This window comes from Cuculus canorus, chromosome 7 (assembly GCF_017976375.1).
Source record: "Cuculus canorus isolate bCucCan1 chromosome 7, bCucCan1.pri, whole genome shotgun sequence".
Classification (NCBI taxonomy): Eukaryota; Metazoa; Chordata; class Aves; order Cuculiformes; family Cuculidae; genus Cuculus; species Cuculus canorus.
In genome coordinates, this window is record NC_071407.1 from 14,435,875 (window position 1) to 14,463,005 (window position 27,131).

Consider the following 27,131-nt stretch of genomic DNA (forward strand, 5'->3'; position numbering starts at 1 on the left):
GCTCCGCCATGCTATGCCCGCTAAACCTGGCATTTGCTGCAAGGAAAACAGTGTTTTTTCCACAAGATCCATCTGGGACCAAGATGTCTGGACATCCTCCCAGCAGCCCCAGCCCTGTCCTGCATTTCCCAGTCCTCCTCTGCCCCTCTCCAAGCTGCCTTCCCAGCCCTTCCCTGGAAAGCATGGGACTCAGTTAGACTAATACGAATTTTTAATGCACATATTAAATAAATATTTCAATCATTTCATATTCAATTTGTACACAACCAAAACAAAAACCAAGGGAAAAAAAAAACCCAAACAATCAAAAAAAAAAATTAGATGAAAAGTCACCTCTGGTTCTGGCTTCTATCCAGTGTCTTTGTTTGCCCTCCCCACGAAGAATAATTGCTTTAACCCTTTGGAGAGAGTTGCAGTTCCAGGGCAGTATATGCAGAGTGGGGCTGGCTGAGAATTTTCACTCAAGAGATTCAGTGTTTCCTTCAGGGTTATTCTTTTATTTTCTAAATAGAAAACTGGGCTTCTGTTAGAAACATAGAAAGAAACCCCCTCCTTTCCTAGGAGGACAAGGATGGTGGTATTTCTGATCAAAAAGCAAACCTGGAAGAATAGTTGACACTAGAAGTGCCAACCACAGACTGAATATTATGACAAAACCAGCCCCAAATGGCTCTGTAGTGATTTGTAAACTTCTTTCAATTTTAAAGATGAAAAATTGCACCTGATTAAAAAAATAGAAAAACTGTATCACTTTTTGGTGAAGAGTTCACATTTTCCACATGGAAAAAGAAAAATACCAGTCACCAGCCCACTCCACGGCAGCCGTTGCCCACTGCCTCGCCTTAGTAGTTTAAAACAAACCAATGCCAAAGATGACCTGGTGGGTCGAGGTACCAAGTCAGTTCAGGACTTTCTCTGGGGCATCCATAAAACCCCTGTCCCCTCCTGAGAAAAAATAAGCTGGGAAGCCAGCAGCGTTTTTGGAAGGACGCAAGCAGTTTCCAGCAATCCCTTGCTCAGCCGAAGAAGTAGGTGCATCCAAGGACGGAAAGCATCCAGCAGTGTCTCTGGGTGTCACAGCCAGCCCCAGCAAGCATCACCCAGGCTGCAAAACCCTCCCGGCACGCCTCAGGTCACCTCGAAAATAAATCGCTTCCCCTTAATTAATTGTTTTCTGACCTCTCCATCTTCTCCGGTAAGTGTTAATTCAGTTCATTTAAGTAGCACATTACTCCCAGATTTGGATTTCCATTTTTTTGCTTGTTTGTTTTAAACAGTGATTTTTTTTTCTCCTTTCCCCCTAGATCTACAGAAAAAAAATTCAAAAATAAAACGCGACCCCCCAAAACAGACTAGAACAATTCTAAGCGAAGGGCTCTTCCCCCTTCACCAGTTCATTTCTTTTAAAGTTGGAGTACAAAAATAGAACCTCTCTTCTTTTTTTTTTTTTTTTTTTTTTGTAAAAACCAAACCAACCCCACAAAATTATCAACAACTAGAGCAAGTATTTGTTTTTTTATCTTCCCCCCTCCCTTTTTTTTTTTTTTTTGTTTAATTCCCATACGGGAAAGTCTCTACATATAGTCCACCAAGCTCAGAGGAGAATCCTCTGGGAGAGGTGCAGGCAGGGCAGGCAGAGTCAGGCAAGTCAAGGGCCCACCCTGGAACTGGAGTTTCTAGTCCTTTTACTTCTCCGGTTGAAGGGGTAGTTGAGGAACTCAAAGCGTCTGTGGGGCTCAGTGGTCTGGTGGCCCTTGGGAAGCCTCTTCATGAAATGCACCTCCCGTTGGTGCTGCCGGGTCTTGGAGCCCTTGCGCGGGCGGCCCTTGCGGGTGAAGGCCATGTACCAGCCCTCATATTTGGCGTTCTGCAGCGCCGTGTAGTTGTTCTCCAGGACGATCTCCGTGAAGACACAGTCCTTGCCTTTGCCATTGCTCTGATAAGGGGACAGAAGGGGAGATCTAAGCAATGGGCGCTTGGCCAGAGTGCTTCTTCTCACTACTGCTGCTGTGGCAGCAAGGTTGCAGTGCTTGTGGGCAGCCAAAGGCTCACTTTTCCCATCTCTTCTACAGGTTAGGATGGCCCAAAATCTGCTTTCCCTTAGAAAGCTGTGGGCAGCAGGCATTGTGGCATGGGCAGATGCTGCTCATTGCAGCTCATGTTGCTGGTGTGATGCCAACACCACGCTGCAAGCCGCAGTGCAGCTTGTCCCAGCCCTCATTTCCACTGCGTTCATAAGGGTGTTTTTGCCTACTCCTATCCTGCTCTCATCTGTGCCAGGGACTGGATTTCTTTGCCAGCACAAACATATGCAACCTCTCCATCTCAGCAGCAACTCACCAACCCATCCTTTCCCCCGGGGTCTTTAATATAGGAGGGCCATCATGGGACAGGATATGCAATGTATGGTCTGTGGGGATGATGCCCACGGACACAGGTGGCACGGAGCATGGGGACAGCTGGAGCCTGAGCCCATGATGGGCAGCAGCAAGACCAGGGAGGGGGCCAGCCCCAGGGAAGGAGCCACCATGGAAAATCCTCCCAGACAATCGCTGTCCCAGGAAGATTTGCACATCCAGCCCCCTCAGCCCCCAGGGAGAGAACTTCGAGGCTTGGAGGGAGCGTGACTAACCAGCACGCTGCAGGGCCCAGCCTTGAGGCCAGCCCCATGGAGCATCTTAACATTCCTGGCACTTGTACCATGTAATCGGGGAGAATAGCCCAGTAAGCTGCCTATTTGTTCAGGGAGATACAAGGAATGCACCCCACACAGCACCCGCCCGCCTCTCTGCTCCCCCTGCTTCTCGCTCACCACCTGGGCTGCAGAGTGGTTCATTCACCTGCCCTCCAAAGGGATGTGCTGGCTGAGCCCCCGAGAACCCCATCCCAGCTCTCCATCCTCACAGATGGGCTCTGTATCGATTAAGAGCTCCTCTCTCAGCAAAGCCTGCTCAGCACCCACTGCACATCCCTGGCTTTCCCCTGCCCTGAGTCCAGCGCCCTACCTTGCCGATCAGCTTGCCCTTCTTGTTCATGCAGATGTAGAAACCTGTGGCCGCCCCCTTGATGCGTACGCGGCTCCCAAAGGTGTCTGTCTCCACGATGAGCTTGGCTGGGGAGAGCAGCAGGAGGAAAGAGAGAGGGAGGTTAGAGGGGCTCCAGGATGGGCCAGGCACAGGGATGGAGAGCCAGCAATGCCTGGAGTCTGGCACTGTGAGTACATGCTAGGCTGGGCCAGAGAGCACGCTAAAATCAAGGCACAAGGTTAAAAGCCAGCCTTGGCCCCATCACCCTATCATTGTGTTCCTACATCACCTTGGTCACATCCCTTTGCCACCCTGACGGGTAAGTAGCTCTGCCCTGCCCGGCTCCGTAGGGCTCAGTGGTTTAGCTGCTACAGAGACATCCCAGAAGCGAGGCAGGGCAGCAAACACAGCACACACTGCTCAGTGGAGAACAAGCCAGCTGCCCTGCAAACTGAAGCAGCTCCAGGTGATCCTGCAGGCAGGAAGCAGAGAGGTACCCTCTGGAAGTGCACAGCATGCTGCCAGCTGTCCCCAGCCCAAGGGACACCACTCCACATCTCTGCTGGGCCAGGGCTGCAGGAGGAAGAGTGACTTTGCAGCTGGCAGGGGAGGCGTGAAGGGTACGGCCATCCTTTTAATGCCTTTCACCTTTGCACAAGTCGAGAGGGCGTATTGATTTGGTCTCAGTTTTTTAATGGAGGCATCGATCGACTTCCGAAGGAGCTATGCAATTCGCCTGGTCGATGGGCTGCCTATAAATAGACCTGTCACCTTCCCTCCCTGCCTCTGCCCTGGGAACCAGAGCCCCAAAGCCCATCCATCCCCAGGGAAGGGGAGGACGGGGACAGGACATCCTTCTCCTCAGCTCTGCAGCTGCTGTCCCCAGAGCCAGCTTCCCTCCCCTGGGGCAAGTCCCGACAGGGATGGTGGCTACCTGTTTGCGCCTCAGATGGGCTGTGCTGTACCAAGCACCAAAGCTTTCCCCATGGCACCGGAAAGCCAGCCAGGACTACCCCCATCTTGCCGTCTCTTGCCCAGCATCAGCTCCTAGTGCCATAAGTGCAATTTGGCAAGGTAATTAGAGCACAGCCTGCAAGATTTCCAAGACCACAGCCTTATTATGGGAATAAGCCCATTGTTGACTTAATTTCTCCTCTCTCATCTCTGCACAAAGGCTGCTTGGTTCCTCAGGACGGTGGCCCACCTCAGCTTGTACATGTCTGCCCCAGGATGCCTCAGCCACAGGTGAGCCCCAGCAAGGGCAGCAATGTGACTCCGGAATGGGTGGCTTTGCAGGAGGATGCTTTGAATGGTAGAAGGTGGCACAAGCTAAAGTGAGCCTAAATCACACTCTAGGCTAAGAGCAAACTGGTGTCTCTCTGTCTCTGGGATGCCCTGATCCTGCATCCCTTGCATCACAGACACTGCCGAGGTCAACGGCTCCAAGGGTGAGGACAATGAGCGGCAGCCCTAGCAGCAGCAGAGTTGAACAATGGAAAGGGCATCCCAAAATTTGGTGGGGCCAACCAATTTTGTTCTGCCAGGCAAGTCAGGCTCAATGCACGCACACAGGCACCCTCTCCCAACCCTCCCTCCAGTCAATGTCACTCTGCAGCATCTCTCAACCCCAAACTGCCCTGTGCCTGCAGACTCCATCCCTGCCAGGCACATACCAATCTCAGAGCCAAGAAATTTGGAAAGAGCCAACTCCAGGCTGTGCCACCCTGGCACCAATGCCTGGAGCCTGGCACGCATCCAGCATCCCCAAAAACAGCCACGGGAACTGCAGCACTCTGCAAATGAGGCACTGAGACAGTGACCCCCTATTTATCTATATTGGGGAAAGTGGGGGAATTGATCTCAGAGGCAGTAAAAGGTTTGAGGAGAATTGATTTTTCTCTCTGAGAGACAGAAAGAGCAAGCAGGGAGGGAGGGACAGAGAAGGGAGGGAGAAAGGGAAGGGGGAGACCTCGGCCCCAGTGAGCACAAAACACTGCTTTAAAGATGCACATCGCTTCTCTTCCAGCTTCCCCCCCGCCCCGGTCCCTGTGATTTACAGCTGCCGGCCAGGTTGGCCACCCTACACGAGCCCAGACAGCTCACAGCTCTGGCTCCACCAGCCACCAGCAGTTGGAGAGGAGGGCAACCTATTCCCAGGGACCTGAACCTCCAGACCCACGCAGGCCACCCATGAACCCCAAAAACCCCAGCCCCGACCAGCAGAGCATCAAGTCAGCAGGGAGCTGTGCCGGTGTCCCGGCTCGGTCCGGGCTGCAGCCGCGTCCGCTTGCCCAGTGGTAGCCACAGTCCGGGAAGGACGAGCCAGGCTGTGCCGGCCACCCGCCTTCCCTTAGAATTAAAAAAAGTCAATCAAACATTGACAATTAAGACAGATAACCAAAAACACCGCACTCGATGTTAAGTCGGCTGTAAAAACGTCAGTGTGGGGAAAGGGTCATCTGCAAAAATAAATCAACCTATTTTACACGCCCACCCCCAAAACGAGATTGAAAAAAGGAGAAGGGAGGGCTTGTGGAGGGCAGCTCCTTGCTGCAAAAATGAATTTCTAAATAACATTTTGGGGGAGTCTTTTTTTTTTTCCCCTTTTTTTGAGAGGGGGGGCAGCTTAATGTTTTCAACTCTATTCTTTGACTTAAGTGACAGATTTATCCCAGTAAAATTATGTTTCATACCCAAACGTTGAAGGGAAAGTGGCTACGTCAATGCTGAAAAAATGCAGCGAGACACACTTGATCCCCCAACTGGACTGCGAAGAGGAGAAAGTATTCAGGAAATGTTAAAAAAGGTGAAAGTAAGAAGCGTTTTAATAGTTCTTCCAGACATGGGGGCCTCCCTAGAGATTCATATAGAACAATCCTGAACCTCTATTTTAACATTTACAGACTTGCAACTCTTTTAGAACTTTACATCTGAAAAACTGCTTGTTCTCTTTCTGGTTTAGATCAGTCTTCATTTTCCTCCTTAGCTCTTCAAATGCTTAACCCTTTTTTATTACATTTTAATAGAGTTTTTCAAGCCACCACTGGTCCCCTCCTTCTGGCCTTATTTAAACCTGGTCGTTATTTAAACGTGCACAAACTGCCTTTTAAAATCCAGGCATTATGGGACTAAAACAAGAAGGGATTTTTAACTTGGGAAATTAGCTAATGCCCTTTCAAGCTGGAGCTTCTCTAGAGTGGGAATAACTCATTTGGAATATTAATGCTGGAGGTACAGCATACTTTATAGACCGAATCTGCTCTGTGCTTGCACTAATGTCCAGTGTGAAGTTTTCAGCCAAAGCAAAAGAAAGAAAAAAAACAAACCAGAAGGGGAAGGAAGAAAAGTGTTTCTGCTAATCTCCCTGAGCAAGAAAGGGAAATTGCAGCTAATGCCAAAGAAAAACAGTTGTGATTCCTATGTACAACACACACAAATCCAGGCATCTCCCCAGTCCGGGTGCAGGATCAGGCCTCCTGGCAGCCAGCCCCGCTGACCCCTGCACAGCATTTGACTATCCCAATGTGTCATTAGCACATGTGATCAAAGTATTTGGGCTGAGAGTGTCCCCAGCACAGGGATCAGTCCCCCTGCCCTAGGAGGACAGCTGATTTTTGGAAGGGTGGTGATGGCAGAGGGGCTGTAGCACGGCACTGGCTTCTGTGCTCACAGAAAACCCCTGCTTTGTCTCTGGAGGCGCCACAGCATCTTCACCTGTGGCCAACTGCCTCGCTGACCCTCAGCTCGGGATTTGTTTTGGGAAGGGAGGGGACAGGGAATATGTCAGAGAAGTGCCTCTTCACAGTTCTAGTTCAGGGAAGGCTTCCCAGCAGCCGTTCACCTTCCCCACTGCATCCTCTTTTCTTTTTCAACTTTCCTTTCTATTTATTTTCTGAAAGGAAGTCTCCGAGACACCCAGCCTTGCAAGGAGCTGTGGGACAAAATGACTGGTGCTGCTCGGCACACCACAGCCCCAAGCCCTCCGAGTCAGGTGCAAACCAAGAATCGAAAAGAAAGGAGCAGAGACAATCCTGCAAGCACCGATCCCTTCTCGAGCACAGAGAACCCGCCCTCACCTTGAATCACACAGCCACTGATCGCTGACCCCTATGTTCTCCCTTTACAAGCCCCCGTAAGCCAAATGATTTTAATGATTTCTGGCTAACAAACAGGACGGAAATCATCAATCGCTGCACTGGGCTGCGAACATGCGAACACCTCCCGGGCTACCCCCTCTTCCCGCCCCCATCGTGCGTCCTTACCGTGCACATCCCCATCCTCTGCCATCGCATTGATTTTCTTGTTGTCCAAGATCTGCACATGTTTCCCGCTGGTCCGGCTGTACAGCTGGTAGGTACGGACGAGCCGCCGGCTGAGCTGATCCGTCACCAGGCTCTGCTCCCTCACATGCTGTGTAAAATTAGGTGGGGACTGAACAGTTACCTTTAGGAAATTAAAAAATATACGACACACCATTATAATCTCTACTCCTCAGAGGAGCGAATGGGCTGAGATGAGATTGCCAGCCTCCAGCTGGGCTTTACGGAGAGGCACAGAGCCAGGACCGCGGTGGTACCTCCTGCACCAGCAAAGCCTCCTTGGGAGAAGGAGCACAAAGCCCTGGGAAGCAGCAACTAGAGCCCTTTACAGAGCCATGCCCGCTCCAGACATGCCATAAACAGAGAGGTAAAGGTGACTCCTGAGCATGACAGGGCTCAGTGACCACAGGAGCCTCCTCTGGACCCAGCGAGTCCCAGTTGGCACTGGAGCACCCAAGATGGGCATAAAGTCTGGGTGCTGGAGAGGCCGAGGGGAGTCATGCAGGATGGCATTGCTTCCCGAGTGGGGCTGACACATGTGTCCCACACCCCTCTTGCTTCCTCAGAAGCATGTTTCTGCTCTGGCTGCCCTGGACGTGTATCCCAGCTGCTGCCCCATCAGCTTCAACAGCTGCCTTTCCTCCGGGTCCCAGGCTCTTTATTTGCACCCAAGCACCCCTTTCACTAAGCTCTTTAAATACAAAGTCCACAGAAAAGACAGAGCTATAAGGTATAAGAATTATAAGAAAACCATGCACAGCCCAGGTATTTAGTGGCAAAGAATCGTGAGGATATTAATGCGCTGCTCATGCAAACACACCCCTCATCCGCAGCCAGCTGTTTTGGTGCCGGCAGCAGGGTTCTCCCCAGACCCAGCACACCAAACCCTTTAGACCTGGAGCCACAGCTCAGCCCACCCCCTCTAGACCCAACACCACTGCTCCTGGGCTTTAAATGATTTTCATGAGCAGCCAGATCTACTCCCCCCTCAGCCCCGGATCGCGAGCTTGCACAGAAGTCTTTTCCCCGCTTGTCTCAAATCCCTCTTTTAAGTCTGGAAAGTTTCGCTGCTCCCTGACATTTATCAAGATGTATTCTGAGCAAATGTTAGGAGATAGCTCCTTTCAACATCAGAAGGCTGGGACTACCCCCTGCCACCCCCACGTCAAATGGGAAGATTCCCTCCCATCTTAAACAACAACAGAAAACCCCAATAAAAGCAAAAGCCGCAGCTCTCCCAAAGCTGGCTTTATAGAGATATCTCCCCTTGACAATGTCATCCCTCTCGCTCCACTCCTGCCTGTGCATGTGTGTTTCCTATAGACGGGTTTTGGATAATGCAGCAGGATTCTCTCCCCGGCTCTGATGAGGGTACCATGTGGAGGAAAGGTCATTAACCATGCTGCTATTTGCTCTCCATCTCATACTCCAAAATATTACAGCTATGTTTTTATACAACTGCACACTTCCACACAGTACTTTCATTCCCTTCGCTTTTCAGCTAGAAATTTGGTTATTTTTTTCTTTTTTCACAAGCCTTCAGGAAAATAATTTTTTAAAAAGTAGCTTAAAGGGCATTTTAAAGAAAGCTTCTGCACCTGTGATCTCAGGGGGCCGGGGGGCTTCACCCCGCTTTGGGATGAAGGCGCACCGCTCCCAGCGACGCGTGCCTGCTGGTATGCGGGTGTTGCACAAGCTCTGCCCGGGCTGTTTAATCTATTCACGACACTTCTGTCTCTGGTGATGCAGACCAGCGATGCTGAAGTCTGACAATTTTAAGCTGTATCAAAACCTGTGCTTTTTAGTAAGGGGGGGGGGGGTGTCCCTTTTTTTTATTCCGCATTACTTTTTGGATGAAGCAGTGCAGGAAAACGGCCCCGGACGAGAGGAACGGGGTTATCACAGTGCTATTTAGAGGTGGGGGGGACGGGACCTAAAGCTACTTAAAAATCACCCTGTGCTATTCCTTGAAAGCCCGAGTATTCCCTGCCTCGAAGCCCGGATCCCCCCACACCTTATTTTGCGGCTCAGGGGGTTCCCCCCTCAGCTTTAGCTTTTTACAGCCGGCCGACTTTTGTCTCCTGGGTTTTAAAGCGTTTCTCCTCCCTCCCTCTGTCCCCGCCGATCCCGGCGCGCCGGGCTGCGGGGCTCCCCCCATCCCCGAGGGGCGAACAAAGCCGGGCGGGCGCTTACCTGGGCTTGGAGGCAGAGGACGAACAAGTGCATTAACCTGGGAGGGAGAAGAGAGAAAGCGGGGTGAGCCGGGGGTGATGCGGGCCGGGGAGGGGCCGGGGCTGCCGGTACTGATACTCACACGTAGCTGAAGAGCGAGGAGCACGGGTCCATCGCGGCGGGGAGCGCCCGGGGGCGCGGCTCTGCCTCGGCTCCTCTCGCCCTGCCGGCTCGTCCTCACCCGGAGAAAAGGAGGGCAACAAGCGGCTACAGAGGGGAAAGGCTCCCCTCCTTCCTTCCTTCCCTCCCTCCCGCCCAGCCCCCGGGGCGCACGGCCGCGGGGAGCCCCGCTCCGCTCCCGCAGCCCGGGCGGAGCGGGGAGGCGGGACGGGGCTCGGGGCTGGCGCTACGGGCCGGGCTCCGCGGGCAGCCGCCGCCGGGGCGCCCGCCCCGCACCGTGCCTCAGTTTCCCCATCGGGAAAACGGAGCTGGGAGGGAGAGGGCGTCGTGGATTCCCCCCGCCAGCTGCTCGCCGCTCCGCGAGATTGTGGATTGAGAGAACCTCCCGGGACGTGCCAGACATTAAAAGGATTACCGGGAGGAAGGAGGGAGGGGGGTCGGAGTTTCTAGAGGGAGAGAGGCTGGGCAAATAAGGCAGGGGGAGCGGGGAATGGGAAATGGGGACAGGGGGAATGGGAAACAGGGATGGTGGAAATGGGAAACGGGGATGGGAAGAAATAGGAAACGGGAGTCGGGGAATGGGAAGCGGGGATCGGGGGACCGGGAGCCCCCCCACGGCCGAGCATCCCCGGCGGGCGCTTACCTGCGTTGCGGGCGGGCGCCCTCAGGGCCTGCGGTGCGGGGCCATGGGGCGCTGGGGGCGGTGGCGGCGGTGCGGGGTCAGCCCCGCAGCCCGGGCAGGGCCGCCGAGGGCTGCATTGTTGGGCGAGCCCCGGCGCTCCGGCCCCGCCACCTGTTGCGCACCGGGGCGGGGGCTGCGGCGGCGGAGCGGGCGCCCCCGGGGCCGGTACCTGGCCGGGGCCGGCGCCGCCTGCTCAGCGCTGAGTGACAGCTGCTAATTTGCCGGCCGTGCCCCGCTGCCGGTCCCCGCGCTCCCCGCGCCCTCCTTTATCTTATCAGAGCCCATAATTACAATTGCTATTTTGTTTCCTCGAATCAGCAATCAGCGCTATCTGCCGCCGCTGGAGAGGCAGCTCCTGTCAGCCGGCCTCTGAGTGACAGAGCGGCTGCCCCGCTGCACACGGGCGTGCACGGACCCTGCACACACGCGGGCTGCTCTCACACACACACCCATGCAGGCCCCCCGTGCACACTCCCTTCATGCACACACAGCTTGCACACGCATACGACCTTCCACATGCAGCCCTTTCCTTGGCACGCACACCCTTCACATGCACTCCTGAACACCCCCACAATGTGCACCCGCAGCACATGCACACATGCAGCTCTCACACACACCCCTATGCAGGCCCCCCGTGCACACTCCCTTCTTGCACACACAGCTTGCACATACATACAACCTTCCCCCATGCAGCCCTCTCCTTGCCACCCCCCCACACTGTGCACCCCCAGCACAGGCATGCACACACATGCAGCCCCCCTGTGCACACTCCCTTCATGCACACACAGCTTGCACATGCATACAACCTTCCCATGGAGCCCTTTCCTTGCCACGCACACCCCTCACACGCTCCCCTGAACACCCCCCACAATGTGCACCCACAGCACAGCCACATACGCTCCTCTTTGCTCACCCCTACCCCAAAAATACACCCCCTGCCTCTCACAGAATCACACGCCAGCTACAGTTGCAGGGCGTTTCTCTCTTGCACACTCACACCGACATCCAGCTCATGCATTTCCCTCCTTGCTCAAGCACCCAATAACCGCAGACACACGTCCTCACGCTTCTCCACACCACACACTTGGTGTTTCACCCCAAAATGCTGAGTACAGTCACATCCAGGGATGGATCTCCCAGTGTCATCAGTGCCAGGGGATGCTGCAGGCAGGCAGGGGAGCCCGGGCACTGCTTGGGGAGAAAAAAAGCCCCTGCATTGGTATTGTCAGACCTAGCACAGTGCAGAGTGGGCAACTATGTCATTCTGGCCAAAATTCCCCACAAAATCAGTCCTTTGTGCATTTTCCTTCCCTTTTTCTTGGTGCAAAAGACCAGAAGGATGTTTCGGGGCTGGGGAGAGGGGGGTTCCACGTGTAGAAGTAAGTCTTGGGCCAAGCCTGTGTGTAACTGGAAGACTTGAGTTAAGAGCAGATCAGGAGCTGGCAGGATGGGTATTGAAGGTGCTCAGATGAAGCAAGAGAGGCTTTCCACAGGCAGCACACACTCACGTGCACGCGCTTGTCGGTCCAGCACACACTCAAGAGAAAAATGTGCTATGTGGAGCTGTGTGAATAGCTGATGTGCCATGGCACGGGTGAGGCAGCTCCCTATATCCACCCCTCTAGGTTGCCTAAGGAAAACCAGGCAAAACCAGCACAGGCAGCACTAGATATTCCTGATGCTCTAAATTCAGACATATATGAAAAAAATAAAGGTATTTAGGCAATGTTTCTTTACCAGATGCTGCTCTTTCTCACCAGCAGCCACCCCTGCTTAACCTCCGGCAAGCGCAGGGTCGGGCTGCGCATTATCCTGCACACTGTGGTCAACAGCACGGTGTCCAGAACAGCCCAGGCTGCCTTAAATGGGGAGATTTATGGTGTCCTGAACAGGGTCAGAGACATCTGTGAGCTGACAGCCCCGTGTGCCCCTTGCCCTCGGCAAACAGGCTCAAGTGCCAGTCATGGCTGTAAAATCAAGCCGGTGCAGGATCACCCAGGGGTGGCCACACTTCACCTGACAGCGGATGACAGACGATGTTCCTGCCAGCCATGCTCGGGCCCACACCCAAAGCCTCTGCAGCCCCCATCCCATCCCACTTTTGGACAGGGGAGAGACACGAGCGGATTGGTGACAGCAGCTGGAGATAGGCAGCATCACCGTTGCTGGGCTTGTCCCACCTCTGCCGCTGCCTCAGCTTATGGCCATGATGTGCCCCTCGCAAGGAAGTTGGGTGCTTGCACAGAGACGTTTATCTCCTCCCCTCAGTGCTTCCCAGCCCACCACGGAGGTTACCCATGTTTGCATCAAGAATGACACCACCACCACCCAATTTGGTCTTTAAGTAAAAAACAAACCTTCTTGGAAAGCCTCTCTCCTGTACAAGGCAGCTCAAGAGAAATCAGCCTGCCTATCGGCTCCTTCACGGGCCATCTGAGCTAAGCCCCCTTGTCCATGGGGTGAGGGTCCTCCTCCATCCCCAGGAACTGTGTCTAAATGACTTGTCTGGCTCTCCTGCAGAGCAGAGAAACCCCAGCCTAGTGCTCCTGAGACCAGCTGGGCCTCAGGCCAAGATTCTATGGAGCTGCTGGAAGAAATCCCCTCCTGGGGATCTACTGTGTTCCAAGCACCCCAGGCACCCATCAGGCTGTGGTCCCCAGAGGAAGCTATCAGCATGGTTCCATCATGTCCCGTCCTAGTGCCCCACTGCTCCGTTGCCCTGATCTGCAGAACTGGAGCCGTGTTTAGGCTGGGCAAGCACAGGAGCATGTTTCCCTCAGACAACAGTTTATGTACTTCAGGGATGTTAGATGCTGCAGATGAAGCACCAAACATTGGAGATACGAGCTTCAGCCCTCTCACCCCTTTTCCCATGAAACTGAAGGTGCCAAGGTGCAGCCACAGAGTTGAAACACTAAGAAGCAGGATCTAAGAGAGGAACCAGGACACAGGGATGGCTGACCCAGCCTGACTAGCGTTTAGGCTTGCTCCCAGACCTTATTCACCTCTGCATGCCCCATAAAGAGCTCCTGGCAGCTGGGAACTGTGGAGACAACTCCTGGAGCAGCCTAGACTGTAGTCTGGCAGTAAGCAGACCGGGAGAGGAGTTGAGGAGATGGATCAGCATCGAAGAGACCACAAGACCCTGACAGTGCATTGCTTGTGCCCCTGAACATCAAACTGGAGAGAATGCAACTGGTTCTGGGGGGATCTCTCCCCATTTCTGCTGTGGCCCTCAGCACTGGACCCCCTGACCCAGGGCCAGCCCAGCACCATCTCTACTCTATCCCAGGATGCCCCTTCACGCACCCACAAGACACAACCAGGTCCCAGCTCCAGCTTCCTGACTGCTTCTTCTAGTACATTCACACTGTTTGGCCCAGTCCAGGTCAGAAGTGGTTCACTGAGACTCCTTTCCTCTTGCTGGGTTAGGAACAGCAAAGCAAGCCCCAGCTCTTCACAAGAGTTCAAAGCCAGTAAGGTGTTCCTTCCTGAACATCACCCTAACACCTCCACGCTAGCATAATTTACTTCAGAAAGACAGAGCCAAAAAAAGCAACACCAACCACAGCTTTAGGGGCAACCAGTTCACCCTGGGGCAAGTGGAAACAAGGGTCCCTAGCAAACTGAGAGTTCACATAACAAGAGGAGGCTGGGAGAACTTGGGGTAAGGGGTAGCCAGCAAAACACCCGCAGAAGGTTTAGCTTAAACATACCTACCAGGGGTAACTATCAGGCAGAGAAGTAACCAGGACATTGCTATCACTCAGAGAAGGGCCAAGAGGCACACAGTTCCCTGCTGCTGTTAAGCCAGGGAGATAGATGGGACCACAGCGCTAATCCCAGCTGATGGAGGAGAGCAGCACCTGCAACAGCACACTGCGATGCTGAGCCAGCTGGAAGGCAAGGAGGTTTCCTCTCTGCAGGCAGAGAGTCTGCAGAGCAGTTGCCTTTGAAAATGGACAGTGTAGGCAGTGGGGTAGCCGGCATGGGGCTGAGGGTTAGCCAAAGGCTGGGGCACACAAAGATGGGGACACCAGAGTGCAGGCAGCACTGCCAGGCGCCTGAACATCTCCCTCCTCTCCACCAGCACATGAAGAAGAGCCAAAATGCACGAAAACCAGGATCCTGTACAATTTACAGCTGTGCCTGGAGAAAAGTTGGCTGTAAACCAGCTTTTGCCATCACAGAATAAACCCTTGGAGGCTTCCCAGCGGAGCCAGAGGGATGCTAGCCCACTCCACTCTCACCCTTCCCAGCCCCACGGCCCAGCGCCCCCAGCCCTGCCTGTTGATCCTTCACAATGGCACCACAGCATTAATGGGGCGTTTCGGAGGCAACAGCAGCTCCTCCATGGCTGAGCAGCACAGAGCAGCCTGGGGCAATCCCACCGCTCACCATTAACCTGCCCACCCCTCATGAAGAAGGAACTTGGCCGAACCCCACCAGGATGCGTTACATGGGAATGACCTTGTCTTCACTACCCACAACGCCAAGGCAGCCCCGGGGCAAACAAGGAGCGGGGAGGGGATACATGGCCCACTCACAGTTAATTCTCCTCTCTATTCAATTACTAGTGGCTGGATTGAGGCATGTTTCATGGGTGGTGGGAATGCCAGGCCAGGAGACCACCCTTACGTTCTGACTGCAGCCCATGCAGGACTAGCCTGGGTGATGTGGCCCCATTAGGTCCCTCCTCAGCAGCTTCATTTTAGTGAACTGGGCTTCCTTCTCTGCCCTTTGGAGACCATCCCATCACCTCCTGTCCCTCCTGCCCAGCAGCCTTCTGGAAACATGACCTTCGCTTTCATAATTTCAGGCTATGCGCGTAGCAGTGCTGATGTCAATACTGCCTCCATCATCCTCCAGTGGCACACGCTGCCTTCCAGCCAGCGATGCTCCTGCGGATCAGAGATGTCAAAGTTGGGCTCTGCTTTCCATCCAAGCTGGGTGATTTGGAACAAAGCTCACCACCCTCAGCAGCAGGACAGGGACAGCCTTGGGTGGTTCAGCACACGGCAGTTTTGCTCCTGGTCCCTGGGCGGAGCTGGAGTTCACCCGCCGCAGTGCATAGATGCACAAAGTGATTTTTAATTCATGTTGAGTATCTGACCCATGATTGCTTTTGGCTCTGCCAACACCAGCACTGCTTTCATCTCTGGCATCTTGCACCCAGTGCACGACGGGAGCTCAGAGGTGAGCCAGGCCCATGGGTAAATCTGCTCTGTACCCAACAGCGGTCAGCAAACGAGCAGCCAGACCAGGAATGGCCATGACAGACGAGGACGCAGGTGTGCTTGCTCATGGCATTTAAGCAGTTCCACTTCATTCCTGACCCTATTTCCACGGACCAAACAGTCTCCACTACTGAGTGTCTGAAGACACTCCCAGCCGGGACAAGTTCTCCAGCACTGTAGCCCCAGCCTAAGCAGTGGCACCTTCCTCGGGATCTCGAGACAGGGCTGGGAAGTGGGGGCCAGAGCTAAGCTGCATAGGAGGGGGCTCCAGTGGCCACCCAGGAAGGTGAAAACTGTCAGTCAATGATGGGGGTCACTGTCCTCTCTTTGGGACGGGCTCAGAAGCTCCTTCAGGGCCACGAGGAGCTGAGACAGCCATACAAAATGCTCTCTCTTAGCTGCCCAGGTCCAGCTTTGGCTCCCAGCCCACCAGGAAGGGTGGTTTGGCTTTAGTTTGGGTCGTCTTAGGAAGGGGATGCTTGTGCCCAGCCCACGGGGGAGTTAAGCCTAAAACTAACAGCAGTGGCTGGGGGTGCCTGTCCCTCAGCTGTAACTCTACCTTCATTTGTTTGCTTACAGCATCCACCCAAAATGCCCGTGTGTGTCTCTGGGCCCCTGTGTCAGTGGCAGCTGAACTGCTGACCCCAGGAGTTTGCAAAACATCAGGGTTATGGCCCCTTTGACATCCCAGCCTAGCAGAGCCACAGCTCATCCTGACCCTGGCCACGGGGAGCCAGCCCCTGGGGCACCCTACGCAGCCCAGTGAGAGATGGGGGACAAGAGGAGGCAGTGGGGCCAGCAAGGTGAACCCCAAAGAAGCAGTGAGGTTGGTACATTCCCCATGGCACCTGCTGCTCCCTCAGGTTGGCTACAGTCCCTCAGCTTGCTGGCCAGCCCCACAGACCTGCCCTCAAACCCCTCTGCTTGCCCTTATCCCAGCCCAGCCCTCCAGATCTCAACAGCCCGTCCATGTCTGGTCTCTGTGCCACTCTGCACACCTCTGTGTTTTGGGAAGGTAGAGGGCATGTAGTCACAGGCAAAACCAGTTAGAGCCTGGAGATAGTCTTTAACTGTCTTGTGCCAAGAACCAGCTGGGGTATGGGACTTCACACCATCTTGGAGCATGGACAATGCATGCTTAAGATGCCCAAGCTCCCATCACAGCGCAGAGACCATTTCCAGGGTGTGTAGGGATGGATCAGGGTTGCAGGAAGCCAGCCTAGGCACAGGATGGGGTCTGAGAGCTCTCCAATGACTCTACCCCCACTTTTTCCCTGGGATCCAAAATCCCATCTCCTGAGGGCCCAGTCCCACCACTAGACCATTCTGACTTCCTCCGTGAGCTGAGCACCAGGAGGTCTAGCAGAGCAGACCCATCGCAAACAAGATCCCTGTTCCCTGTGCTCTCTTCATCCTCTGCTCTGCACATCAGCAACAACACTCCTATCCAGCCCCCAAATCCTTGTGTGCTGCAGGCTGGGGGTCTCCATCCCTCTGAGAACCCACTGAGGGAGTAGGGGGTGGAGGCATGGAGGGTATGTGGAGAGTCCCACAGCCCTGATGACACAGCCATCACCAGCAAGGATGCTACGGAGGCCAAATCCTGTCCATCCACTCTACATCTCTGCCATCACTGGGGCTGGGAACAGGGATGTCCAAGGTCCCTGCGCTCCCTGCATCGAGGGAGGATCTCAGTGGCAGATTCTAAATCCCTCTGGGCCACAGCCCCAGCCACTCTGGGCAGGTCCTGTCCCCTCAGCCGCCACCAGCCCTGGCAGAGACGCATGACCAACAGTGACAGCCCTGCCAGTGTCAGGGACAGCCCAGCCCATGACGATTAGATTTGCACCTCAGCGGGGTCGAAGGCCAAGACACCTGCGACCTCTGGGTATCTTGGCTGTGGCTGTTGAATGCAAGGCTGCTAATGCCACCCTGACATGAGATGAGCTGCGCTGGGGATGTGGAGGGGACAGTGAGGAACAGCTGCAATGGAGCCTCACTCAGGCTGTCAAGCACAAGCCTCTCTACCACAGCCCAAACGTGTTCACTTCTAGCACCCGCTTTACGTGTTTGTGAGTTTAAACGAAACTCATGTCACAGCCCCTGCTCCAGAATCACTCCACGCTCCACCTGCACCTGCTGTGCCCTCACTGCAGACCATAAAGCCATGGCTGTCACAGCAGCACCTTTATGGAACCAACCTCCCATCGTATTCTGGGCAATGCCATGGAGCTGGGGACACACATCCCCACTGGAAGCACACACTCTGAGCAGCTAGCACACCTTGGAAACACCTGGTGCGTAGCCTGGCTGTAAGCGACCTCCTGTGCCAGGCTGTACAGCCAGGAGGAGCCGTGGTAAATCAGCCCCTGGCATCCGCTGAGGATCTGAGAGCTGGAGGAGCCTCTTCTCCTCCCACAGAACAGTCAGTGGGGTGAACATCCACACATCCAGGCTCCCAGCCAGCTCAACGCATGCTGGGGAGGACCCAGTACATGATTGAGTGCTAGGGAGCAGGAGGTGACAGCAGATCTGATTTTTAGCTTTTCCAGCAGACAAGGCTATTCCCACACAGTGCACTGGTGGCATTTCCCTCTGCAAGGCATGTTGATGGGAAGATTATGGGAATTACCAGCAGCGTGGCCCTTCCCAGTCCTACCACTTCCTCTCCTGGTTGCAACGTGTCCCTAGCTTAGCTCTGTCAGGACTAGCCGGATGCTTTACGGTGCCAGCAGCTCCCTGAGGCAATACCTGTACCCATTGCCCAGCAGGACAGAAGAAGGATAGCCTAGTCAGTCAACACCGCAGAGAACGGGACGTTCATCACACCCACCACCAGCTGAGGGTGGCCCTGCTGCCCTTTTCCTGGGTCCTACACCAAGGTGCCGCACAGCCCACGGCTCTCTGACCACCCCGCAGAGCTGTTGTAGCTTGGGATAACGGGGGATGCTGCGTCTCCAAGGGTGTCCCGCTGGCTTCCTCTGTCGCTCAGGCAGCCAAGCCTCAGAGAAGAGCACTATTATCCCAGTTCAGTGTGGAAATCAGCAAGGGAGAGCTCAAAGAGCAGGGGACCAGCCCCACCTACAGCATGTCCACAGCTGCGCCTCTCAGCCGTCCCGGGGCCGAGTTCTCAGCAGTGAAGGGTTGAAACCCAGCAAGAAAACTGGGGCCAGATTGGCTGGGGCATCACAAGGAAAACTGCTGCCCGGCCATGCTCAGCAGAGCAGCTGCCCATACTGCTCTTCCATCCCTGAAGAAGCAACTCAAACCTGACCCCTGAAACCAGAGCATCCTCTGCGAGTCGCAGACGCATCCCAGTCACCCAGCTGGAGGCAGGCAGCCCAGCCCAGCTGCAAGAGCGGTGTGAGCCCCTGGCAGAGCACAGCAGGCCAGTTTGGGAGGACCAAGGAGAGCACGGCAGTGTGCATGTATGGCCATGGTGCTCATGTGTGATGACCTCCACACCAAGCCATGCTACTGCCACATTTCTCTGATGCATGGCCAGGGTCAAGGTTCCCCAGTGCTGCCAGAGTGAGGAGGGATCCAACCCAACAACATCAGCATGCAAAGCCTCCAAAATGCAGCAGAGAGGAGGGATGCTCAGAGCCAACCACCTTCTAGAGCAAGCCCAGAGCCATCACCTGGGCTGGGGCACTCCCTGGGTACCAGCACCTTAACCACCCCATGGGGAGCAATAGGGTCTGCACCCTTATGTGCACCTCTGCTATAGGGAGCCCACATACATACACAGATACACAACCTCACCTCCCTCTTGTGCGAAACAAGGCAGCCTTGACATCAGGAGTTCCATGCTTCACTCCTCACACATAAAGAGCCTCCTGTCACACTCCCCCCCACTGCTGAGCACCCCCCAGCCTGGCTGTGCCCGAGCTCACCTGCTCTTAGACAGTTCTATTTGTTTGCCCAAGGTATTTGCAGCCAGGGGCACCTGCTTTGATACCATCAGCTCCACGAAGGAAGCTGCTCACCTAGCGTGACCCCTGTAATCCCATCCTTCCCCATTAAGCACTGTGTGTGAGCGCATCCCCCCTCCCCACTGCCTGCCATCTCAGCATTTATTTCCCGCTCCCCAAGAGGAGCCCATCAAGGCTGTGATATTGCTTGAAGTGGGCAAAAACCCCTCCCCAACTCACTTAGAAAGAGGCCTGGTGGTGCCAACATCCCTCAGCCCCTCCATTGCCTCCTCTTGGCTTGGAGTGTTCCCTCGCCCCTGGCATCACCCTGCAGCAGCACTGGGGACCAGGCAGTGCCTGTGCGAAGGCCTTGAGGTGGGCTGGTCCTGCAGAGGGGTGGACAAGCTTGGTCTCCTCAAGCCTCCTGATACCAGCACCATATTGCCCATGATGCCACCTTTGCCCCCTGGTGGGACTGTCCCTCCTGCTGCAGCCCCTTTTCCCAGCAACCTAGACACCCCTAAGGAAACCAGCACCCTGAAACCACCTACTTCTACCCTTTAAGAAGCCAAATACTCCCTCTTGTCAGCCAGCACTGCCTCTCCCACTCTGCAAGAAGCGGCTGTACCACCCTGCCAGGGCTGAGCTGCATCTACTCCCTCCCCTCACCGCCTCGCAGTGGGCTCCAAGCCGGCCACCTCCCTCAGCCCACCCTTGCAGGAGCACCTTGTTAAATATCATAGAATCACAGGATGGTTTGGGTTGGAAGGGACCTTAAAGATCCCTCAGTTCCACGCACCCCCCTGCCACAGGCAGGGACACCTCCCACCGGATCAGGCTGCCCAAAACCGCATCCAACCTGGCCTTGAACACCTCCAGGGATGGGGCAGCCACAACTTCCCTGGGCAACCCGTGCCAGGGCCTCACCACCATCATCGTGAAGTATTTCTTCCTAATGTCTAATCTAAATCTCCCCCTTCCAATTTAAAGCTGTTCCCCCTCATCCTGTCACTACATGACCTTGTGAAAAGCCCCTCCCCAGCTTTCTTGTACCCTTACCCCCCCTTGAGGTACTGATCTACTGGCTCTTATCTCCCTCTAGCCAAGATGCTCCTCTGCGGAGAGCAAGCAGGACCAAAGCCCAGCAGGTGAATTAGCCCCGGCCCCTTCCACATGCATACAGTCACGGAGACCTACGAGGTCCTGTGTGCGCCAGAGGGATGGGCACCATCCTGTGCTGGCACAGCTACAGCTCCATTCGCCACCCCAGACTCCCCTCCTGCACTGTCGGCACCTCTCAGACACACATTCAGCCCTCAGAGAGGATGTTCTTGCACCTCTCCGTGTAGCAAGGCTGCCAAATTGCTCTGCTTCCCACAACATTCCTCGGGGCAAGGGGATTTGCCGCCGCGCTGCCCGCCCGCCATCTAGCGGTGCCGCCAGCCGCGGGTCCGCCTCTTGCAGCCCCCCGGCATCCCGCCTTCAAGCTGCTGCGGGATCCCACGGCCCACCAGCTCCCCAGGCCGGCTCGTCTCCGTCCTCTGGCGTCTCCCAGGCGGGCATGGGGCTGGGATACCATCAGTCCTTTCCCCTTTGCTTCAAGGGCCATCAAATTGCGTGCTGGTCAAAGGGAACCGATTGAGAGTTGTTTGGGGCCAGAAGGAAACAGCAGGGAGGTAGAGAGGAGCTGCGTACGCTTCAGAGGAGAGAAACCAGCCCTGCTTACAACCAGGTTGGAGCCTGAGCTGAGGATTCATCCTGGAGGATTTCCTACCGGAGTCCATGCAACTGAGAAACTCACTGTCCCAGGGCACGAGCAGAGCCGGCAGGGCAGGACAGCCCATGGTGCTTCTCAGGGACAACAAGGAGGGATGGGACAGTCATTGACTCATTGGCCAAGGACGCAAGAGCAGGAAAACCAACAGAGATATGGATAAGGCCAGGACCAGCTTCCAGGAGTGGAAAGTGCCACCTGACTGAAGTGCAGAAAGGCTCAAGCCCCACACCCTGCAGGTACTGGTGTTTCACCCCTCCATGAGATACTGCTGGGCTGAGAGCCAGGACACAAGTGGGAACAGCGCTGTGACAGTGCCCGGCGCTGGGGCCAATGTGGCCCAAACCAGGGTGGGTGCTGCTAACAGGTGGGTTGTCTCTGGGAGCAGATGTGGAGCTGGGTCCCTGCCCCTTACAGCCACCTGCGACTGTCCCTTTCCTCAGCAGCCTGGATGCAGTGCTGAGCCAGCTCCCCGGGCACAAGAGTGAGGAGCCCTCTGGCCTGTCTTGGCAGCTCCGCAGCGTCACCAAGGGAAAAAGTGTCAGGAGTCCAGATACAGAGGTCCATCTCCCATTGCAGTGCACCTAGGAAGAACCCGCCACACTCAGCAGTGACACTCCCCTCCAGATCTGACACCTGAGTGATCTTTATTCAGAGTGTAAAAAGAGTTCTTTACAAAGCAGATTGACCCAGAACCCCCCCTAAAACACAGATAAGCTGTGATCTCCCATCTCACCATAATTGCAGTAAATCCATCTTGGATCAGCTTGGATCCCAGTTTCACACTTCCAAGTGTATAAAAATAATTCAATTGTGAGTAAAGAGAAGCAAACACACTAGAATCAGTGAAACTACTTGGCCCACCACTGGCTTTACATCCATCTGCTGGGGAAGGGACCAGGGCTGGGTATTTCAGAGCTAGGGAGAAGGGGTGCACAAAGCAGTGGTCCGGGACAGCAAAAAGGCACACAGTAAGGGTCACCTTCTCCACTCCCAACTCTCAGCATGAGAATGGTGGAGAGGGGATATACCAGCAGCATCCATCCAAGTTTAGGATCAACCTCCCAGGGCTGTGGGAAAGGAGACACCCCAGTGCTGGGAGCAGCACCTGCTTCCAAAAAAATTACAACAGACAAAATAAAAACAAAGCAGCAAACGTTGAAGTCCTGGCAAGAGGTGTCCGAGGTAAAAGCAGTCCGGGGAGAGAAGTCCCATGGAGTACCTGAAGGAAGAACCAGACTGAAACCAACAGGCTCCTGCAGCAGAGCAGCTTCCACCCACACTTGCCACATCGGCTTCACAGCCACCCAGACCCTCCCAAAGCTGTCCGGCCTCTCACCTTGCCTGGAGATAAGTTGCTGCTTCCTCCTCTACTTCTTGGCTGGCATGATAGGAGGAAGCTCGTCCTCTTCAGACAAGTCATCGTCCTCCTCAAAGGAAACGTCTTCCCTGTGCACTGGGACACAAATAAATATTACTCACCAATGTATGTCTTTGCAAATAAAACTGATCCCCAAGACACCCCAAGAGCAGAGCAGCCCAAGGAGCACTGGAGCAGTCATCCAGATCCCTTCTCCTGTGCAAGGCTTTAAGGCAAGGAAGGAATCCCTACATGAAGAAGGTCCTGAGGGAACCAGCACAAAGGAGACACCGGGCGCATGTATCAGGCAGCCCCAAGCGCATCTCGCAGGGAATCCCCAGCTGCTGTTCTTGCTGGAGGAAGCCCCTCCATATGCCTCGCTCCCCCCAAGCTTTTCCCAACCAGAGACTCCTTACCGATCTGGTGCCAGCCAGCAAGGTGCACTGGGCCAGACCCCGCCGCCAGACGGAAGGTCACCGGAGGCTGCAGTTTGAAGTTGTCTAGACTCAGCTGCACAGAGACAGAGGTGGAGCTGAGTTACTGGCAGAAGCAAAAATCAGAATGCCCTGCAGTGCCAGCATGACATCCAGGCCCAGTTAAACATGTCCTTCTGGGGGCATCTGTAGCCAGGACAAGGCTACCTAGGGCATTTTCCCACAAACCACAGACCAGCTCATGGTCAGGATCCCAGAAGAAAGGTCCACAAACATCCTGAGACGGCCAGTTCCCTGCATCCATCCCCACTTGAGTCATCAAACAACCTCTTACCAAGGGCTGGCACGACAACTTCAGATTCGCCACTGGCACAGAGATCTCCTGGTTCTCATGGTTTCGTCCAACAACCTCCACCACATTGCACTCGTCCTTGGCACCATCCGTGAGGCAGACCTGGGTGGGAGCAGAGATCATAAACTCCTGCTTTCCCAGGGGACACGAACACAGTTGGAACAGTCGGGGCCCTCCACAGGACAAGCAACCCATGGTAAGGCTACCAGCTCAGCTGCCGTGCAAGGTGTGAGGATGCTGCTCCACAAAACAGGCAGATCACAGATTCCCCCCTGCAGCGACTGCCTCCTTCATGTCCGCAGATGAACAGCCTTTCCCAGCTGGGACAGCTGTGCCTGCAACTGTCTCAAGAGATGGGACCTGGGCTGCCACAGGGAGTGACCCCAGGCAGAGCCAGGAATGAAGCCCTGCATCTACCTGGGCTTGGAGAGCAACAAGCCAGAAACTCAGCTGGTGAGCAGGACGAGTTCTAGCAGGGGGCTCCAGCAAGGTCAAACACAAGCAAAAAATACTCTTCTTCACTTTGTGTCTGGAGTATTCCTCTGCTGAGAAGCCTCCTGCCACCACTGGCTGTGCTCAAGCACCTCCATACAACAGATAAATGTGACAGCCCCATGCTCTGCCCTAACAGCAGCCAGTGCCAAGATCTCAGCCAATAGAGTCCTCTGGTCCAGCCTGGCTAGACAAGTCTCTTGTGAGACCCCACCTGGCGTATTGTCACCAGTTCTGTAATCCTCAACATAAGAAGGATATGGAACTTTTGGAACGGGTTCAGAGGAGGGCTGCAAAGACGATCAGAGGACTGGAGCACCTTCCCTACGAGGATGGGCTGAGACAGTTGGGTTTGTTCAGCCTGGAGAAGAGAAGGCCTGAGGAGATCTTATAGCGACCTTCCAGTACCTGAAGAGCGCACAAGAAAGCTGGAGAGGGACTGTTTACAAAGGCTTGGAGTGGCAGGACTAGGGGCAATGGGTATAAACCAGAGAGGGGCAGATTTAGACTGGACATAAGGAAGAATTTCTTCACTATGAGAGTGGTGAGGCACTGGCACAGGTTGCCCACGGAAGTCCTGGATGCTCCATTCCTGGATGTGTCCAAGGCCAGCCTGGATGGGGCCTTGGGCAGCTTGATCTTGTGGGAGGTGTCCCTGCCCATGGCAGGGGGGTTGGAACTACATGATCTTTAGGGTCCCTTCCAACCCGAACTATTCTATGATTCTGTGAATGAGCCTGGGAAGCAGGGGATGAGGATGTGGACCCATATAGGAAAGGATGTGCACAGTTACTTTTCATTCTTCTTACCACAGACAGGGCCAAAATGTGGTCAGAATCATCTTCCTCATCCACCTGAAATGTGTAGGATTTGGTACTGGCAGTCAGCTCGCAGCCTGGAAAGAGGAGATCAGAAAAGCTCAGCAGCTGTTACGCAGCCCCAGGCACCACCGGCAGAGGGTTTCCAAGGTGAGCCCTGGCTAGGCACGCACCCAGCATCCCTAAAGCACTTTATTTCCTCATGCTTCAGAGCAGCCTCGGGCCAGACCACTCTGGGCCCCAGGATAAATTGTCCTCAATAGCTATGCACCCAGCTTAGCAACATACGGAGACAAAACCTAGTGTCCTCAAACCAGGCTGCCAAGAAGGAATGTCCAGGGGCACCCAAGGTCCCCGGGCACAGGCAGGGCAAGGCTCATCCCCTCCATGCAGCAGCACAGCCACGGCGCACTGCTTGGCAGGAGAGGGAGCAGAAAGACAGCTCTGTTCTCTGCAGTGTCAGTGAAACGCTTGCTCTGGTGACACTGTGGAGGCAAAGGCATGGAGTGTGAGACCAGAGGGATGAGGAACAGCATGAGGAGAGGACGCTGGGCCGGGCTGCAGGGAGCTGAGTCCCTCCAGGCAAATCTTGAGACAGATTCTGCTACATACTTCTCCCAGCAGCTGCAAAAACAAGGGAGATGAAAAATCACGTCCTGAGCTCTTAGGATCAGGATTCAACCGACCATGGAGAGAAAGGAGAGGCAGAGCGCCCTGGGTGTGTTCGCTTACTGCAGGATGATTCACCAATGTGAAGCAGATCAGAAAAAACATAGACCCGAGTCTGCATCGCAGACCCGGTGCGTGGAGCGCAGAGAGGAACCGGCCTCAGCAAACACAGCCCCGAGCAGCAGCTCTTCCTAACCGTGCTTATGTATTCAGCTCACCAGGACCAGGACCGGAATCCAGATGCACAAAAGGCCTGGAGAGCTGCTGCTCTGCCTCCTTTATCAAGACAAGCGTTTGCCGTGTGTGCTGCCTCGGCCGGAGCAGCCGGGACACACGTTGCTGAACAGCGGGGCCACGTGTGGCGGGGCCTTAATAGCGCCCGCCCAAAGACCTCCCCGAGCCGGAGGCGTCCACGAAATGGGGTTAAACAGGGCGGGGCTTCCCCCAAACCCCGTCATTCCCAAACCCCGTCATTCCCAGCCCCTGCCGGCTCCCCCAAACGCTCCACGTGCCTGTTCCCCCCGAGCCCGGCGACACACGTGTCCGTCCAGACCCACGTGTCTCTCATTCCCCCTCCCCGGCGCGTTCCTACTGCCCCCAGGGCCCTCTTTGCCCCCTACATGCCCCTATTGCCGCCCCCCCCCCCGAGTCTATTCTCCATCCACGTGTCTTTCCACGCCGTCCCCAGTACTCCTTAAAGCCTCTCCCGTAATCCCTATTTATTCCCCCCACGTGTCTTTCCACGCCGTTCCCGGTACTCCTCAGTCTCTCTTCCCCCGTCTCTCCTTTGTCCCCCTATTTATTGTCGCCACGTGTCTCTCCTGCCCCCATCTCTCTCACCCCCACTTTCCTATTCCCCCCTTCCCCGTGCCTCTCCTGTCCCCATGCCTTACTCCCACCTCCCCACTTCCCCCACTGCATCCCTCCTTTCTCCTCGTTCCTCTTTTATCTCCACTTTCCCGCTCCCCTTCTCCGTGTCTCCACGTCTCTCTCGCCCCTGACTTCCCGATGTCCCATGTCTCTCCTTCCCCCCACCTCCCCATTTCCCCCGTGTCTCTCCTTGCCCTCCCCCCGTGTCTCCCCTCCCCAGCGCACCCCCCGCCCCGCTCACCGAAGAGGACGCTGCCGGGGCAGCCGGACCCGTGCGGCTCCATGCGGTGGCAGCGTGGCACTGGGCGCGGGGCCGGGCTGCGCCGAGAGGGGCCGGGCTCCCCCGCCCCGCCCCGCCCCCGGAGGGGCTGGCAGAACCAAAGGGTCATTATCCCAGCAGGACTTCGCCCGGTCACCTGTCTCTTCCAGCAGAAGACGTTTTTCTTGGGGGCAAGCAGGACGGGGAACAGTGGAAGGGGAGAGGGGCTTGTGTTCTGAGGATGGAGAACTGTGGGAGAGGGGCTGGTGTTCTGAGGATGGAGAACCACCCAAAATCCACCCTGGAGGTAAAAGACACCAGCACATCCTTCACCTGGAGGTGTCCTGCCTATCCCAGGCCTTTGGCCAAAGCCACTTCAGCATCTGCTGACCACACTGCCCTCTCTGGAAATGCCACACCAGAAAACGGCCCTTATTGCCAGTTGTCCACCTATTGCCCATCTCAAGGACACCATCCCAGCTCCCGGGCTCCAGCCTTCCTAAACACTGGGGAGAAGACACAGCGCAGTGACAGAGCCAGGAGAAGCAGACAGCCACAGGCATAAAGAGTGGG

At 55.2% G+C, this 27,131-nt stretch overlaps 2 protein-coding genes across 2 annotated transcripts; both read right to left on the reverse strand.

Moving 5' to 3' along the window:
* Positions 1 to 1,625: 1,625 nt before the first annotated feature.
* FGF8 (fibroblast growth factor 8) lies at positions 1,626 to 10,676 on the reverse strand. Its single transcript, XM_054071814.1, has 6 exons — positions 10,341 to 10,676; positions 9,660 to 9,753; positions 9,539 to 9,575; positions 7,289 to 7,469; positions 3,006 to 3,112; positions 1,626 to 1,936 (listed from the first exon to the last, which is right to left on the reverse strand). Exons 2-6 carry the CDS (start codon positions 9,689 to 9,691, stop codon positions 1,649 to 1,651), a joined length of 645 nt encoding a protein of 214 aa, XP_053927789.1. The 5' UTR covers positions 9,692 to 9,753; positions 10,341 to 10,676; the 3' UTR covers positions 1,626 to 1,648.
* An 11,252-nt stretch (positions 10,677 to 21,928) lies between these two features.
* Positions 21,929 to 26,681, reverse strand: NPM3 (nucleophosmin/nucleoplasmin 3). The gene is made up of 6 exons (XM_054071301.1): positions 26,541 to 26,681; positions 24,752 to 24,837; positions 23,433 to 23,552; positions 23,081 to 23,174; positions 22,644 to 22,760; positions 21,929 to 22,526 (listed from the first exon to the last, which is right to left on the reverse strand). Exons 1-5 carry the CDS (start codon positions 26,581 to 26,583, stop codon positions 22,675 to 22,677), a joined length of 429 nt encoding a protein of 142 aa, XP_053927276.1. The 5' UTR covers positions 26,584 to 26,681; the 3' UTR covers positions 21,929 to 22,526; positions 22,644 to 22,674.
* Positions 26,682 to 27,131: the final 450 nt, after the last annotated feature.